Raw genomic sequence first — 14,920 nt, 5'->3', positions numbered from 1 at the left:
AAGACTATGCCCCCTAGTTCTAGTTTCACCCATCATCGGGAACATCCTCCCCGCATCCACCCGATCCAACCCCTTCACAATCTTATATGTTTCAATAAGATCGCCTCTCATTCTTCTGAACTCCAATGAGCAGAGTCCCAATCTACTCAACCTCTCCTCATATGTCCATCCCCCTCATCCCTGGGATTAACCGAGTGAACCTTCTTTGTACTGACTCGAGAGCAAGTATGTCCTTTCTTCTTAAGTATGGACACCAAAACTGTACGCAGTATTCCAGGTGCGGTCTCACCAGTATCCTGTACAACTGCAGCAAGACTTCCCTGCCTTTATACTCCATCCCCCTTGCAATAAAAGCCAAGATTCCATTGGCCTTCCTGATCACCTGTACCTGCATACGAACCTTCTGTGTTTCATGCACCAGGACCCCCAGATCCCTTTGTACTGTAGCACTTTGCAGTTTCTCTCCATTTAGATAATAACTTGCTCTTTGATTTTTTTCTGCCAAAGTGCATAACCTCACCCTTTCCAACATTATATTCCATCTGCCAAATTTTTGCCCACTCACTTAGCCTGTCTGTCCTTTTGCAGGTTTTTTATGTCCTCCTCACTCACTGCGTTCCCTCCCATCTTTGTATCGTCGGCAAACTTGGATACGTTGCACTCGGTCCCTTCTTCCAAATCGTTAATATAGATTGTAAAGAGTTGGGGTCCCAGCACTGACCCCTGCGGAACACCTAGTTACTGATTGCCAACCCGAGAATGAACCATTTATCCCAACTCTCTGTTTTCTGTTAGATAGCCAATCTTCCACCCATGCCAGTATATTGCCCCCAATCCTGTGATTTTTTTAATCTTGTGCAGTAATCTTTTGTGTGGCACCTTGTCAAATGCCTTTTGGAAGTCCAAATACACCACAGCCACTGGTTCCCCTTTATCCACTCTGTTTGTTTGTTACGTCCTCAAAGAATTCGAGCAAATTTGTCAAACATGACTTCCCCTTCGTAAAACCATGCTGACTCTGGCCGATTAAATTATGCTTATCCAAATGTCCTGTTACTGCTTCCTTAATAATGGACTCCCAACATTTTACCAACCACAGATGTTAGGCTAACTGGTCTATAGTTTCCAGCCTTTTGTCTGCCTCCCTTTTTAAATAAGGGCATTACATTAGCAGTTTTCCAATCTGCTGGGACCTTTCCTGAATCCAGGGAGTTTTGGAAAATTACCACCAATGCATCCACAATCCCTACCGCTACTTCTCTCAAGACCCTAGGATGTAAGCCATCAGGTCCAGGGGATTTATCCGCCTTTAGTCCCATTATCTTACCGAGTACCACCTCCTTAGTGATTTTAATCGTTTAGCTCCTTCCCACCCCCCCCCCCCCATAGCCCCCTGTTTGTCCAGTGTTGGGATATTTTGTGTGTCCTCTACTGTAAAGACTGATACAAAATATTTGTTCAGCGTTTTTGCCATCTCCATGTTCCCCACCACTAATTTCCCGGTCTCGTCCTCTAAGGGACCAACATTCAATTTAGCCACCCTTTTTCTTATAACTGTAGAAACGCTTGCTATCTGTTTTTATATTGTTTGCTAGTTTACTTACATAATCTATCTTCCCTTTCTTAATTAATCTTTTAGTTATTCTTTGCTGGCTTTTAAATGCTTCCCAATCTTCTATCCTCCCACTAGATTTGGCTACTTTATATGCCCTTGTTTTCAGTCGGATACTAGCCTTTATTACTTTACTTAGCCACGGATGGCTGTCTTTTCTTTTACGCCCCTTTTTCCTCACTGGAATATATTTTTCTTAAGTTGTGAAATATCTCCTTGAATGTACACCACTGCTCATGTACCATCTTACACTTTAATCTATTTTCTAAGTCCACTTTAGTCAACTCTGCTCTCATAGCTTCATAGTCTCCTTTATTTAAGCTTAGTACGCTGGTTTGAGATCCAACTCTCACCCTCCAACTGAATTCGGAATTCAACCATGTTATGGCCACTCATTCCAAGGGGATCCTTTACTAGGACATTTTTTTATTAATCCTGTCTCATTACACAGGACCAGATCTAAGATTGCCCGCTCCCTGGTTGGTTCAAGTTACATACTGCTCAAGGAACCCGTCCCTAATGCTCTCTGAACTCTTCCTCAAGGCTGCCCTGCCCAATTTGATTTGTCCAGTCAATATGAAAGTTAAAATCCCCCATGATTATAGCTGTTCCCTTATTACAAGCCCCAACTATTTCCTGATTTATACTCCGACCAACAGAGTTGCAACTGTTAGGAGGCCTATAGACTACGCCCACTAGTGACTTTTTCCCCTTATTATTCCTCCTCTCCACCCAAACTGTTTCACTATCCTGATCCTTTGACCCAATATCATTTCTCACTATTGCAGTGATTCCATCCTTTATTAACATAGCCACCCCACCTCCCTTTCCTTCCTGTCTGCCCTTCCTAATTGTCAAATACCCCTGGATGTTTAGTTCCCAGTCATGGTCACCTTGCAGCCATGTTTCCGTAATGGCCACCGGATCATACCCATGTGTAGTTATTTGTACCGTTAACTCGTCTATTTTGTTACGAATGCTGTGTGCATTCAGATAAAGAACTTTTAAATCTGTTTTGTGCCCATTTTATTCCTGCTTTTACCCCTTTTACTACTCTACCTTTATCTTTATACATTCTGTCCCTTCCTGACACTCTCTGGTTTTTAATTCCCCCACTGCTACCTTGCTCTATTGCCTTCTCCGCTGACATTTTTATTTTTCGCTCTCTTGAAACCTCCCGCCCCCCCCCCCCCACTAATTAGTTTAAAGCCCTCTCTACAGCCCTAGTTATTTGATTCGCCAGGATTCTAGTCCCAGCACTGGCCAAGTGAAGTCCGTCCCAACAGAACAGCTCTCTCCTGTCCCAGTACTGGTGCCAGTGTCCCAAGAAGCAAAACCCATTTCTCCCACACCAGTCTTTGAGCCACGCATTTAACTCTTTGGGTTGGAGCCAACAAGTCAGCCCACCAAGATCTATTAGTACCAGTAGTTTGAGGTGTATGCAGAGTAATGGGAGCATGGATTTAAACATTATATACATGGTCCATGTGGCTCCATGATGCTCACTGACCCACAAAGACTAAAACCATGGACACCCCTGACTTAAGACCATTACAGCCAGCACATAGAAGACTTTTCTTCCATCACTCTGAATTGTATTTGAACCCAGGTCAAATCCACTGCACCTCTTAGTTCTCTAAAAGAAATGCTTTTTAAAAAGTGGAGTTTAGATTTTTGAGGGGAAAAAATGAATTTAATGCAAATGTGTAACTTTTTAATGTTCAACAGCCGCTTATGATCCCACTTGTATCGCCTACATCATGAAACCCAGATGCATACCTTGTTATGACTGTTGTCTAGATACTTATTTGAATGCTTCACTGACATTTTCATTAAAAAAAAAAAAAAAATCTCTTGTACATCATTACAATAAAATGGAGATGAAAGTTTTGACTGGTTTCTGACCCATGATTGAGATGCTCTGTTCAGATTTAGTCTGTAGTTTAGTTGTGGTCGGTACTTTATCGCTAGTTGGATTAATCTTCCTGTTCTCAGTAGGTGGGGTGGGTGCTGCTCTCTGCAGCTGTAGAGGTTTGCTGACCACAGGAATAAGTACGGAATGAGTCACAGTATGTGGGAAGAGGGGCCTGCGACTCATTGCAGAAGAACAAGTTACAGGCCTTTTGTCTTTTGTAAGATTTGTAAATTGAGATGGCAGCTGAAAGATTTTTCTCTTCTCTTTCTTGAGAACTGCTTTTGTTGTCTTGCATGTCCTGCCAATTCAAAGACATGTTCCCACCATGTTGTAAAATGTTTAATGAAGTTTCCGATGAGGAATGTGATGTGTTCAGATAAGGATCAGTTTTGTCCAGCAAAGGTTGTGGCTGCCTATGTAAAAATAATTTTTTTTCCGGAAATGGCAAAGCTTCCATGTTGCTGGGGTCCAAAGCTGTGTTCTAGAAAAGCCTGCAAAATTCTGCATGATGGTCTTTAGCACAATCCCATGCTTGCCCAATCTCATTGCAACCAAAGTTGGATTTTTTACAGATGCTAAAACTCAAAAGTTTGAATAAAAAGGCTACCCATACCCCAAGAGGAGCCCCCTCACCCTTCAGAAAGGTGGACCAAGGAGGAAGAAGAGCAATTGTAGCTTTTTAGGAAAGAGATAAAATAAGTAAATTTGAAGTCAACCAAAACTTGGCTGCCCGTGTCCTAACTTGTGCCAAGTCCCATTCACCCATCACCCCTGTGCTCGCTGACCTACCTTGGCTCCCCGATGAGCAACGCCTCGATTTCAAAATTCTCATCCTTGTTTTCAAATCCCTCCATGGCCTCGCCCCTCCCTATCTCTGTAACCTCCTTCAGCGCCACACCCCCCCTGAGATATCTGCGCTCCTCTAATTCTGCCCGCTTGAGCATCCCTGATTATAATTGCTCAATCATTGGTGGCCGTGCCTCCTGTTGCCTAGGCCCTAAGCTCTGGAATTCCCTCCCTAAACCTCTCCGCCTCTCTAGCTCTCTTTCCTCCTTTTAAGACGCTCCTTAAAACCTACGCCTTTGACCAAGCTTTTGGTCACCTGCCCTAATTTCTCCTTATGTGGCTCGGTGTCAAATTTTTTGTCTTTTAATGCTCCTGTGAAGCGCCTTGGGTGCTATATAAATACTAGGTTTTTATTAGGGGAATCGGGGATGGCAACATCCCCATCACGAGGATTGAGAAATGGAAAAAAACAACTATCATGACTCCCATTGATGGTTCCGGGGGGGCGGGGGTGGAGGCAGGAGAGAAGCCAAGATAAAACAACATAATAATTGCAGCACATCCATTTCATTCTAACTTATGGACCCAAAGCCCTTGGATTGCTTAATCATTGAGGTTCATAAACAATGGAATAAATCTTATTGGATCATGTGGCTTTTCCATGCACATCATCCTTTTTGGTGAAATTGGATCCTCTGAGTACATTTTGTCTTTTTTCTCCTACCCCCCCACTCTATCCCAGATTAAAAGAAGAAATCCAGATGTTGAAAGAATTGTTTTTAAAGAAATGAAAAATATAGTGATACAATTTCTGTCAAACTGCAAAATAGCTAAGTACTTAAACCCAGAATACTGTGTTGTGAGCAAAGTTAAGCTCCTGCCAATGACTTGATGGTAAACCACAAAACATGTGGCCTATTTTGTTTATAATGTCTGTTTTTGGTGTATCTAACCATTTCCACAGTGCAAATATAAGAGAAATATGATTATCCATCTGTTCTAAATTAGAGTCGGCTGCCTCTTGCGTGTACTTCATTTATACCCGGGGATTAGTGGGCTCTTGAGCCAATTTTATAACAATTGAATGTGGTGGCTGACTGTTTTCACTTTGATCCTCTGAAGGAATGATCATGGGGTCGGAGGTGCTGATAGCCTTGGGTTCAGGCTCATGGAGTTTTGATGTATTTAACAATGGGCTACTTTAAGCCTTGTAAGAACTGCCTCTGATACTGTGAAAATTTTACTTCAGGGGAATCTACTAATAATGTGCTATCCTAAAAACATTGGGTGTAATTTATTATAATTTGGGTCCAGTGTTTCAAATTCTTAAGCTGTGAATGATTTTCACTGAGGTTTGAAGTCCTGCATTTCTGTTCTGTCCAATCTATTCTGTTGAGTGGAGTAAATGTGACCTTGGGTGTGCAAAAGTAGATGGAAGCCCTGGAAGAGGAGAGAGAAAGAAACTTTTTTATATTGTCATCAAAGCATGGCAAAATACAGGAAGACATTAGTAAACTCGTAGAATGGGCATGAATGAATTTCAGTATAGATAAGTGTGAGGTGGTGCATTTTGGTAGGAAGAATGAGGCCACATACTGCTTGGATAAATGGGGTAGAGGAGCCAAGGGATCTAGGGGTACAAATACACAAATCCCTAAAAGTAGTGATGCAGGAAAATAAGGCCATTTAGCAAACCAAGCACTAGGGCTTTTTCTAGAGGGTTAGGAGTGAAGAAACCAAAGTCATGCTGAACTTGTATAGAACCTTGGTTAGACCTCACTTTGGAGCACTGTGAACAGTTCTGCTCTCCAAGTTATAAAAAGGATGTAGAGGTATTTGGGAAGGTGCAAAAAAAAAAGGGTTCACAAGGATGATACCCGAACGGAGAGGGTATACTTATCAGAAAAGGCCAAGCAGGCTGGGGCTCTAGAAAAGAAAAGGCTGAGGGGTGACCTGATCGAGGTCTTTAAGATAATGAAAGAGTTTGATGAGGTAGACGTAGAGAAAATGTTTCCACTTATGGCGAGTCCAAAACTATCTTAGATTTATGACCACTAGTCACTAATAAATCCATTAGGGCATTCAGGGTAAACTTCTTTACCCAAAGAGTGGTAAGGATGTGGAACTTGCTACCACAAGGAGTAGTTGAGGCAAATAGCATAGATGCATTTAAGGGGAAGCTAGATAAACACATGAGGGAGAAAGGAATAGGATATGCTGCTACGGTTAGATGAAGGGTGGGAGGAGGCTCGTGTGGCGCATAAATGCCGGCATGGACATGTTGGGCCGAATGGCCTATTTCTGTGCTGTAGACTCTTATGTAACTAAGTTTCTCATATTTAACTCTTCAAGTAAAAGCTTTGTAGACAAGCAAGGCAGGCATTTTATGAAATCAGTCCCCAGTTGATCTATTTTTGGTCATGTTCATTAAGGGTGAAATGTTACTTGGGGCACCAGGAAATTGTTTTTCTTCAGGTAGTGTTGTGGGACCCTTAATGACCATCTGAAGCACTAGAACAAGCAGCAAGGACTTTGGTTTACCATCTTGAAGGGCAGACATCCAAATATGCTGCATGCCCCCCCAGTACTGTAATGGAGTGTCGGCCTAGTATATGAGCTCAAGTCCTGAAGTGGGGCTTGAACCCACAGTCTTCTGACTGAGAGGTAAAAGTACTCCCAACTGAGCCAAACTAACAGTGTAGAAATTTGGATTTTGGGTGGTGGGTGGGAGTGAGGAAACTAAAGGGAGAAGACCACCATTCGAATAGATACATTTGACACAGCACTTGTTGGTAAGTTTCCACAGTTTGTAGAAATGAGAGATTTGTAACACAAGTATTACTGTTCCCTTTTACATACTTTGGTTCTATAAATGATCCATAGTTCTTTTTGCAAACTGCAGTTCAGAAGTTTAATTACATTTCCACAGAAACAACTTGTCATGTATAATCTTCAAACTTGTTCCAGACAGAATCGTAAGAGCCACGAATGTCTGGGGCTTTGAAACTGTCCTTGATGAGAAAAATGTTTGTCTCTTTAAAAACTGCCAATAAATGATCTAACAAATCTAAAATGTAAATATTGGTTACATTTTTTTTCCAAAGGGGGAAAATGTAGGATTCCTGGCATTGAGGAGATAGCTGAGCTGTCCAAAGGAAAATTCGAAGCAGGAAGGCGATGTGGTTGATCAGTGTTCTTGTACCATGTGTTGATGTCTGCCCTCCCTGTTAGATGATTTTGATGCTTGGTTAAAGGGAATGCACAAGAAAAAATACTTCATACATCTTAGAAACAAATTTATCCCAAATCCAGGAGCTAATTAAATTGGGATTGATGGAGAAGAGAAATTCTTTGAATTGAGTAGTCTTGCACTTGATGTAAATTGTACCCAAATTGAGTGGGGTGGACAAGAGTGACCTGTTTCAGTGGCTGTACAAGTACCACTCTAATTGGCCACCAGGAGATGCATGAAAGTGGTACAAGGTGGCTTGCTTTTTTAAATCTCTGCTTCTCTAGGTGTGTGGGGAAGTGGGATACATGGAATTATGCCAACTCCCTTAGATGGTATGGTTAAAATAAGGGACTCCCTTTGTGGGTACTGGTTGTGAATGAACATCTTGGCAACTGTTTTTATTGTGGACTGTTAAGTTGTTTCTCTCATTTTGGCAAACCATCTCTTTTTGAGCTTCTCCAAAGCTGCTTTTACATTCTGTCTCTTTAGTCTGAGTCAAGGGAGAGTGGCACAGTTTAGTCGCTGTCCTACATAGGAACTCTGTAGATTGGGATTCCCATATTTCTGTGCACATGTGCCTAGCCACTGCACACGCACGAAGTACTGACATAATGTCAGCAATTTATCCAGCTCCTCATGATGAAGGCATTCACCCTGAAGTTTTGACATTGTATTCCATTCCGTCAGGCTGCTGATGTGCTGACTGAGACTCCGTGAGTATAGTGAGCCAAGCTCTGAAGAATGGTATTGCAGTCAGCCTTAGGGAAACTGGAAGCTTTATCTTTGGTGCCACTGGCTGCATGATACTTGTGCATTGGGAGCTGGTGGCACTAGTACAGTATAAAAGTGGATTACATTGCTCCCAAAAAGCGCTCAATGGTCTTATGACAGTGCTTAATGCTATATAGTTAGTAGCTTATGAGAGGCATGCTTGCAATGTGTTTGGTGATGGGTCTTGTCTTTGTTCTCATCAGCTCTGATCTTGTTCAAAGCCACTTCAATCCCAGTGGAGTTGGACAAATTCCTGCGCTGGGTTGTGCGTATTCTTGAAAGTTGACCCTCCCCTCCTTTGATCAACCAGATCATGAACCAGTTGGCTTCTCCCAACTTGGCTCAATTTGTAGCACTTGCCATCAACAAAGACTACTGGTTCAAACACCACTACAGACTTGAGCACCTCATTTGGGCTGACAACCAGTGTAGTTCTTTTTGAACTGTGTGCATTACAAGGCCAGCATTGCGTTCAATACCAAATTCGGGCACAGATGAGAAATCATTGATGGGGGCAGCATTCACAGATTTAAACACTTTTTTGGCAAATGGTATGTTGGCCTTCGTAGCGAGAGGGTTTGAGTACAGGAGCAAGGATGTCTTGCTGCAGCTGTACAGGGCCTTGGTGAGACCACACCTTGAGTATTGTGTGCAGTTTTGGTCGCCTTATCTGAGGAAGGATGTTCTTGCCATGGAAGGAGTGCAGTGAAGATTCACCAGGCTGATAGCTGGGATGGCAGGAATGACGTACGAGGAGAGATCGGGTCGATTGGGCTTGTACTCACTGGAGGTTAGAAGAATGAGAGGGGATCTCATCGAAACTTATAAAAATCTAACCGGACTAGATGCAGGAAGGATGTTCCCGATGGTTGGGGAGTCCAGAACCAGGGGTCACAGTCTAAGGATAAGGGGTAAGCCATTTAGGACTGATGAGGAATTTCTTCACCCAGAGTGGTGAACCTGTGGAATTCTCTACCACAGAAGGCAGTAGAGGCCAATTCATTAAATATATTCAAGAAGGAATTGGATATATTTCTTAAGGCTAAAGGGATCAAGGGATATGGAGAGAAGGCAGGAACAGGGTACTGAATTTGGATGATTAGCCATGATCTCATTGAATGGCGGAGCAGGCTCGAGGGGTCGAATGGCCTACTCCTGCTCCTATCTTCTATGTTTCTATGTTAACTTTTAATAGTTCCAATGATAAATATTAGATCTTTGAATCTTGTCTGTTACTGTCCAAATTAATGCATTTGAAATCTTCAATTCCCACAAGTATGCGGTAATTGTGTCTGCTTTGCTAAGTTGGCAGCACTCCTCTCCTAAGTCAAAAGGTTCTGGGTACAAGCCTCATTCCAGGACTTGAGCACATAACCTAGGCTGAGACTCCAGTGCAATGCTGGGGAGGTGCTGCATTGACAGGTGCCATCTTTCGGATGAGGCATACAAAGGCCCTGTCTGCCTATTCAGGTGGATATGAAAGATGCCATGACACCGTTCAAAGGGCAGGGTGTTCTTCCAGTGTGCTGGCCAACATTCCTCCTTTAGCCAATATCGCCAAAGCACATTTTCTAGTTGTTCGTTCATTCATTTGCTGTTTGTGGATCATGTGCACAAAATGGCTGCTGCGTTTGCCCAATGGTGACCGAACTTCAAAAAAATCAATTGATTTGTGACGTTCTAAAGATAGAATGAGGTGTTACATAAATACAAGCTTGTTTGCTTTTGTTCTTTTACAGCTTCCTCCAAAAGTAACGTTTAAAAAAATAAAAAAAACTTCACTAAATAAAAGTACAGTTTAAATTATGAAAAATGTATAACTAGTTGCCAAAAAAATTGGGGAGAGGGGATCCAGTGTATTGCAGCTCATTTATAACACTGCATTAAAATAATTAACCAAGAACCTATATTTTGCAGGATGACTTATTTCTAAAATATGCTGCTGTCTCTAGGAGGAAACTTGGCAATGAATATAGTCTCGTTCGCTGAGCATTTATTAAAAAAAAAGTATATATAATTGAGGATCATTATATGCTTGGATCCAGAATTTTATAAAATAGGAGTGAATGTGTAAGGGTTTTATGCACTCGCATTGTCGTTATCATGCTGCTTAGGTTGGGTATGTGTGCTCTCTGTTGCTTTCTATTCCCTCCTCTCTCCTCTCTCTCTCTCTCTCTCTCTCTCTCTCTCTCTCTCTCTCTCTCACTCTCTCTCCTCCTGACACTAGTGATGTCCCAACTGAGATCAAAAACTTGCCTGAGAAGTCTGGATTTGTTGTGTTTTAAGCATCCCTCCTGGGATTAAACATCTAACCATCCTAAAAAGGCAATTGTTTTTCTCATTTGCTTAAAAGAAGAAAGTTGGTGACGGTTAGCAGGTCATAGCAACTCTGAAAGTAACAGATGGGAACTCTGTTCCTGAGTAACACAACCTTATTTCTTTCTTGTGTGTTATTTGCAGGGTCCCCACATCGCTTCAGTGACGTTGGCTGCTTATGAATGTAACTCGGTGAATTTCCCGGAACCTCCCTACCCAGATAAAATCATCTGTCCTGATGAGAAGTTGGAAGCGACGATCTCGCTATGGGCCATTATTTCCAAAGTCAGGCTGGAGGCCTGCATGTGGGTAAGACTCCATCATCTAAATTACTTGTCAATTTTATTTGAATCTTGCACCAAAGTGTGACGTTAAACAACATCTACAGGGCTTTAACCTTAAAGAATTTTAGGAGTGCTCTGTACGGCTCTTCTACACAGTACCGTAATCTCCAGCATTTCCCCCTTCATGTGTTGTTTGATCTCAACTGAAGTTGTGGTAGAGGCACTACAATTGTGCTCCCGTGCCCTGGATAAGGCACGGGAGATCAGCCAGGCTTCCTGCCTTTTAACTGCTATCCAGCAAGCCCTGCTAGAAATGCCTGCATGTGGAAAGCTGTCGAAGACGGGATCGGGCTTGTCTTGTGATGCTTCCCCTTGTTGTCAAATGCGCATCTGACACTCCCTGTCTAAGCTCAAACGCAAAGAATGACCACTTGGGTGTGGTACCCCAGAAAGAACCGGGAAGAGAAGGGGGGGGGTGGGGTGGAAATTACCATTACCCGATTCTTCTAAGGGTGCTGACTTGTGAACTACGCCTCCACCAATAGCAGCAGTCTCCAGTACATTTTCTAAGTGAGCATTCTTTGTGTGTGAACCTAAACAGTGGGTGTTGACAGGCTGTTAACCATGGTGGCTGCCACAGCTAAGGCTGTTCCTGTCCATCTATGTGTGTTTGTTCCTCTTAATCAGGGAGGGTATAAACCCTGGCTGACTTTTATTTTCCTTCCCTGTTTGAAGTGGGATGAGATTTAATGCCTGTCAGCGGCACTGAGATCAGTTAACTCTGCATAGATCAAACTTGGACCTGATTGCTCTATATGATTCAGGTCCACAGTATGGTGCATATACCCACTTGGAATGCAGGAGCTCATAACTTCACACTCTCCCCAATTGAAACTGTATCAGACACTAGCAGGTAGAGGAAAGATGAGATTTGTTATAAGCAGCAACAACTACACTGTTGCCAGAAATCTAACACTGATTTAAAATTTTGAGTGGTAAGTACTAAAATTGAGTCTTTTCTGTTCATATCTGAATGAATGCATTTGAAATCAAGAGTTTGATTCCTCAAGTGATCATTACTGTCACCTATTTAAAGTAATTGGTAGTAGGATTAGAGGGGAGTTGAGGAGAACCTTTTTCACCCAGAGGGTGGCGGGGGTCTGGAACTCACTGCCTGAAAGGGTGGTAGAGGCAGAAACCCTCACCGCATTTAAAAAGTACTTGGATATGCACCTGAAGTGCTGTAAACTGCAAGGCTGCTGACAAGTGGGATTAGACTGGATAGCTCTTTTTCGGCTGGCACAGACACGATGGGCCGAATGGCCTCCTTCTGTGCCATAAACTTCTATGATTCTGTGAACCAGCTAAATTTGGTACCTGAGACAGAAGGTTGTGGGTTCAAGCCCCATTCAGGACTTGAGCATGATCTGCGCTGACACTCCGGTGCAGCACTGAGGGAGTGCTGCATTGATGGTGATGCCATCTTTTGGGTGAGCTGTTATCCATGTCATGCTTGTCCAGATGCATGTTAAAGATACCATGTAAAGGATACCATGACATCATTTGAAGATGAGTAGGAGTGTTCTTCTGGTGTCCTGAATAACATTCCACCCTCAACGAACACCACCAAAAACAGATTAACTGACCATTATCTCATTGCACAAAAATAATTCCCCCACATAAATTACTGCACCGCAAACTAATTCAATGTGAAGTGGTTTGGGACATTTGAGGCACAATAAGGCAGTATATAAATCTAAGTCTCCTTTCATTATAATTCCTTTCATTATGATTACAGTACAGGTTGAAACATAGGAGATAGGAGCAGGAGTAGGCCATTCGGCCCTTGAGCGTCCCAAATCCGGAATAATCCGGACTCCGGGATGATTGGTGGCAGGGGTCCGGGATCCGTAAAATGTTCCAGAATCCGGACGCCCTGAGGGAGGCTTACCAAAAACTGGAAATAGCGCAACCTGGGCACAGGCATTTCCGGACGCTGAACGTGTTTCTGATGTCTGGAAATATCGCAACCTGGGCTCGGGCGTTTCCAGACTTCGGACATCAGAAACACGTTCCGAAGTCCAGAAAAACCCGAAAACTGGCTCGGCCTCAGTCCCGAGGTTGCCGGGTTCGGGGCGCTCAACCTGTACTTACGATTTGTCGTTCATATCCAACCTCGATCCATGGTAGAAAGTAAGTGAGCGAGGCACCCACATCTTTCCATCAAACACTTGTGCGCTGGAAGTGTAAGGGAATGTCATTGTACCGACTGGGATATACCGGACATGTTTTCAGTGAGGTGTTGTAAGCTGTTAATTGCAAGAGAGTTTGAAAGGAGGGTGCCACAGTGTGGTGACACTCCTGGCACCTTGAGCAATGTAGTAGCACAGGAGACTTGGTGCGTTCCTGATTTCAACCATGGGAAGATGGAGTAGAAGTTGGCTGTATCCCTGGAGAGGGGTTGAGCTGGCCCTTTTTGAAGAGGGAGTTTGTTATCTGGCGACATGTTTTATGAATTGATTTTGGACAGGTGTTTTGAAGACTTGACTCGTGTACTGTACTTTGACATTGCGTCAGTTGGGCGACTTGTTCTATTAGCTCTTTACGTACTCCAAAACCTGCTCACGTCTCATCACCTTTCGCAGACTGTTCAATGCAACACGAAGGGTGAAGTCTGCTGCCCATCTAGTGTTTCTTGAACATCAGGAGGACATTTGTATGTTAGCAAGGAGCCTTTGCAAGTGAGAGAAGACAGAATTGTGGAAGAAAACCAAATACATCATCTTAGCCAGAGTTTGTGTCTTATTTCCATGTGTTTCTAAGATTCCTTTCTTTCCCCCTCTAACATAGTTACTCATTTTTACACTGCTTTCATCTTATGAGGGCAGGTTGACTTCGGCTACTAAATGTCTGAAGCTTGGTTTGTAGTTGGTGGAACAGAATGGAAATCACTCCCCAGACATCTATGTCAATAGGACATTTAAAGGCTGGAAGATTCAAGTGATGAGCCCCTCGAATTCAAGCCTGCGACTCGTGAATTATTAAACCATCATCTTTTGTGTGCTGTTTGACCTGTGTTTTGCTTTTCTTCATCCATTCCATTTACTGTCAATGCAGTAGAGACCCTTGTAACCTTGTACTAAGTGTGCTTGATCTTATTCAAAGTAAGTTCAGGCAGGTTGCCATTAGACTCTATTTTAGTTCTGAAAACTGCTATGCTGGAAACCGACAATGTCTGAGTGCACACTGACTCATTTTGATTGAGTTAAAAATAGCTAACTGAATTGCACTGAATCTTAAAAGTGACCTTGCCAGGTTCTGAGTTCATTTGGAAAGAAAAGCGGGGAACTATGTTGTGGGGGGGGCGGGAAGAGACTGGGGAGGGAAAATATAGATATATAATGTGTGTGTATATGTACTTATTTCTCTAAACAACTGGCACCTTGTCACCAATGCTCCCTCTAAATATGTCTGTGGGTGTGTGGCCTATTTATTGAAATGCGCAGTATCTTCAATGGGACAGCTTGTGAGCGGCCTGCACGGTACTGTCACAGATTGTTGCACGGCCGCACATCCGCGCAGCTTACGGGCAGCATTGCTTGTCACCCTATAAACTGAAGTGAGTTTAGTACAATATCAGTGTCAACAACACGGATATTCTAATACTGTGTCATTATTGTATATATTGGCCCTGAAATTAGGATCGGGAGCTGCACTTACCCGGCGCGCTGACATTTGAATCGTGGCCCGCATTGCATGTCCTCTCACTGGCCCGTTTGAGGTCCTGCCGCGCTGTGCGTGCGTGACCCAGCGGCGTACTTAGTGCGATGAGCCGGCTGGGATCACGTGAGCACAGGGCAACCAATGGGAGGTTGCAAAAGTTCATTCATGAGTTTGACAGTAAGAGCTGTCAAACTCATGAAAACTCCTGGCCCCAAAACACTACTTAAACTTGAAAGAAAATTTAAAAAAACATTGCACTACTTAAATGAACCATAAATAAC

The 14,920-nt window shown here is 43.1% G+C and overlaps 1 protein-coding gene across 5 annotated transcripts in view; it reads left to right on the top strand.

Moving 5' to 3' along the window:
• vmp1 (vacuole membrane protein 1) overlaps positions 1–14,920 on the top strand; it is a 148,309-nt gene that overhangs the window by 67,393 nt on the left and 65,996 nt on the right. For all 5 annotated transcript variants that reach the window (XM_085964710.1, XM_085964711.1, XM_085964714.1 and 2 more), the window contains one exon: positions 10,777–10,941. In XM_085964710.1, the coding sequence (XP_085820836.1) occupies positions 10,777–10,941 (165 nt within the window). The remainder of the gene's footprint in view (positions 1–10,776; positions 10,942–14,920) is intronic.

The sequence above is a fragment of the Somniosus microcephalus genome, chromosome 22 (assembly GCF_052327205.1).
Source record: "Somniosus microcephalus isolate GS21.2 chromosome 22, FLI_Smic_1.0, whole genome shotgun sequence".
Classification (NCBI taxonomy): domain Eukaryota; kingdom Metazoa; phylum Chordata; class Chondrichthyes; order Squaliformes; family Somniosidae; genus Somniosus; species Somniosus microcephalus.
This window is presented reverse-complemented; position numbering and strand designations above follow the sequence as displayed.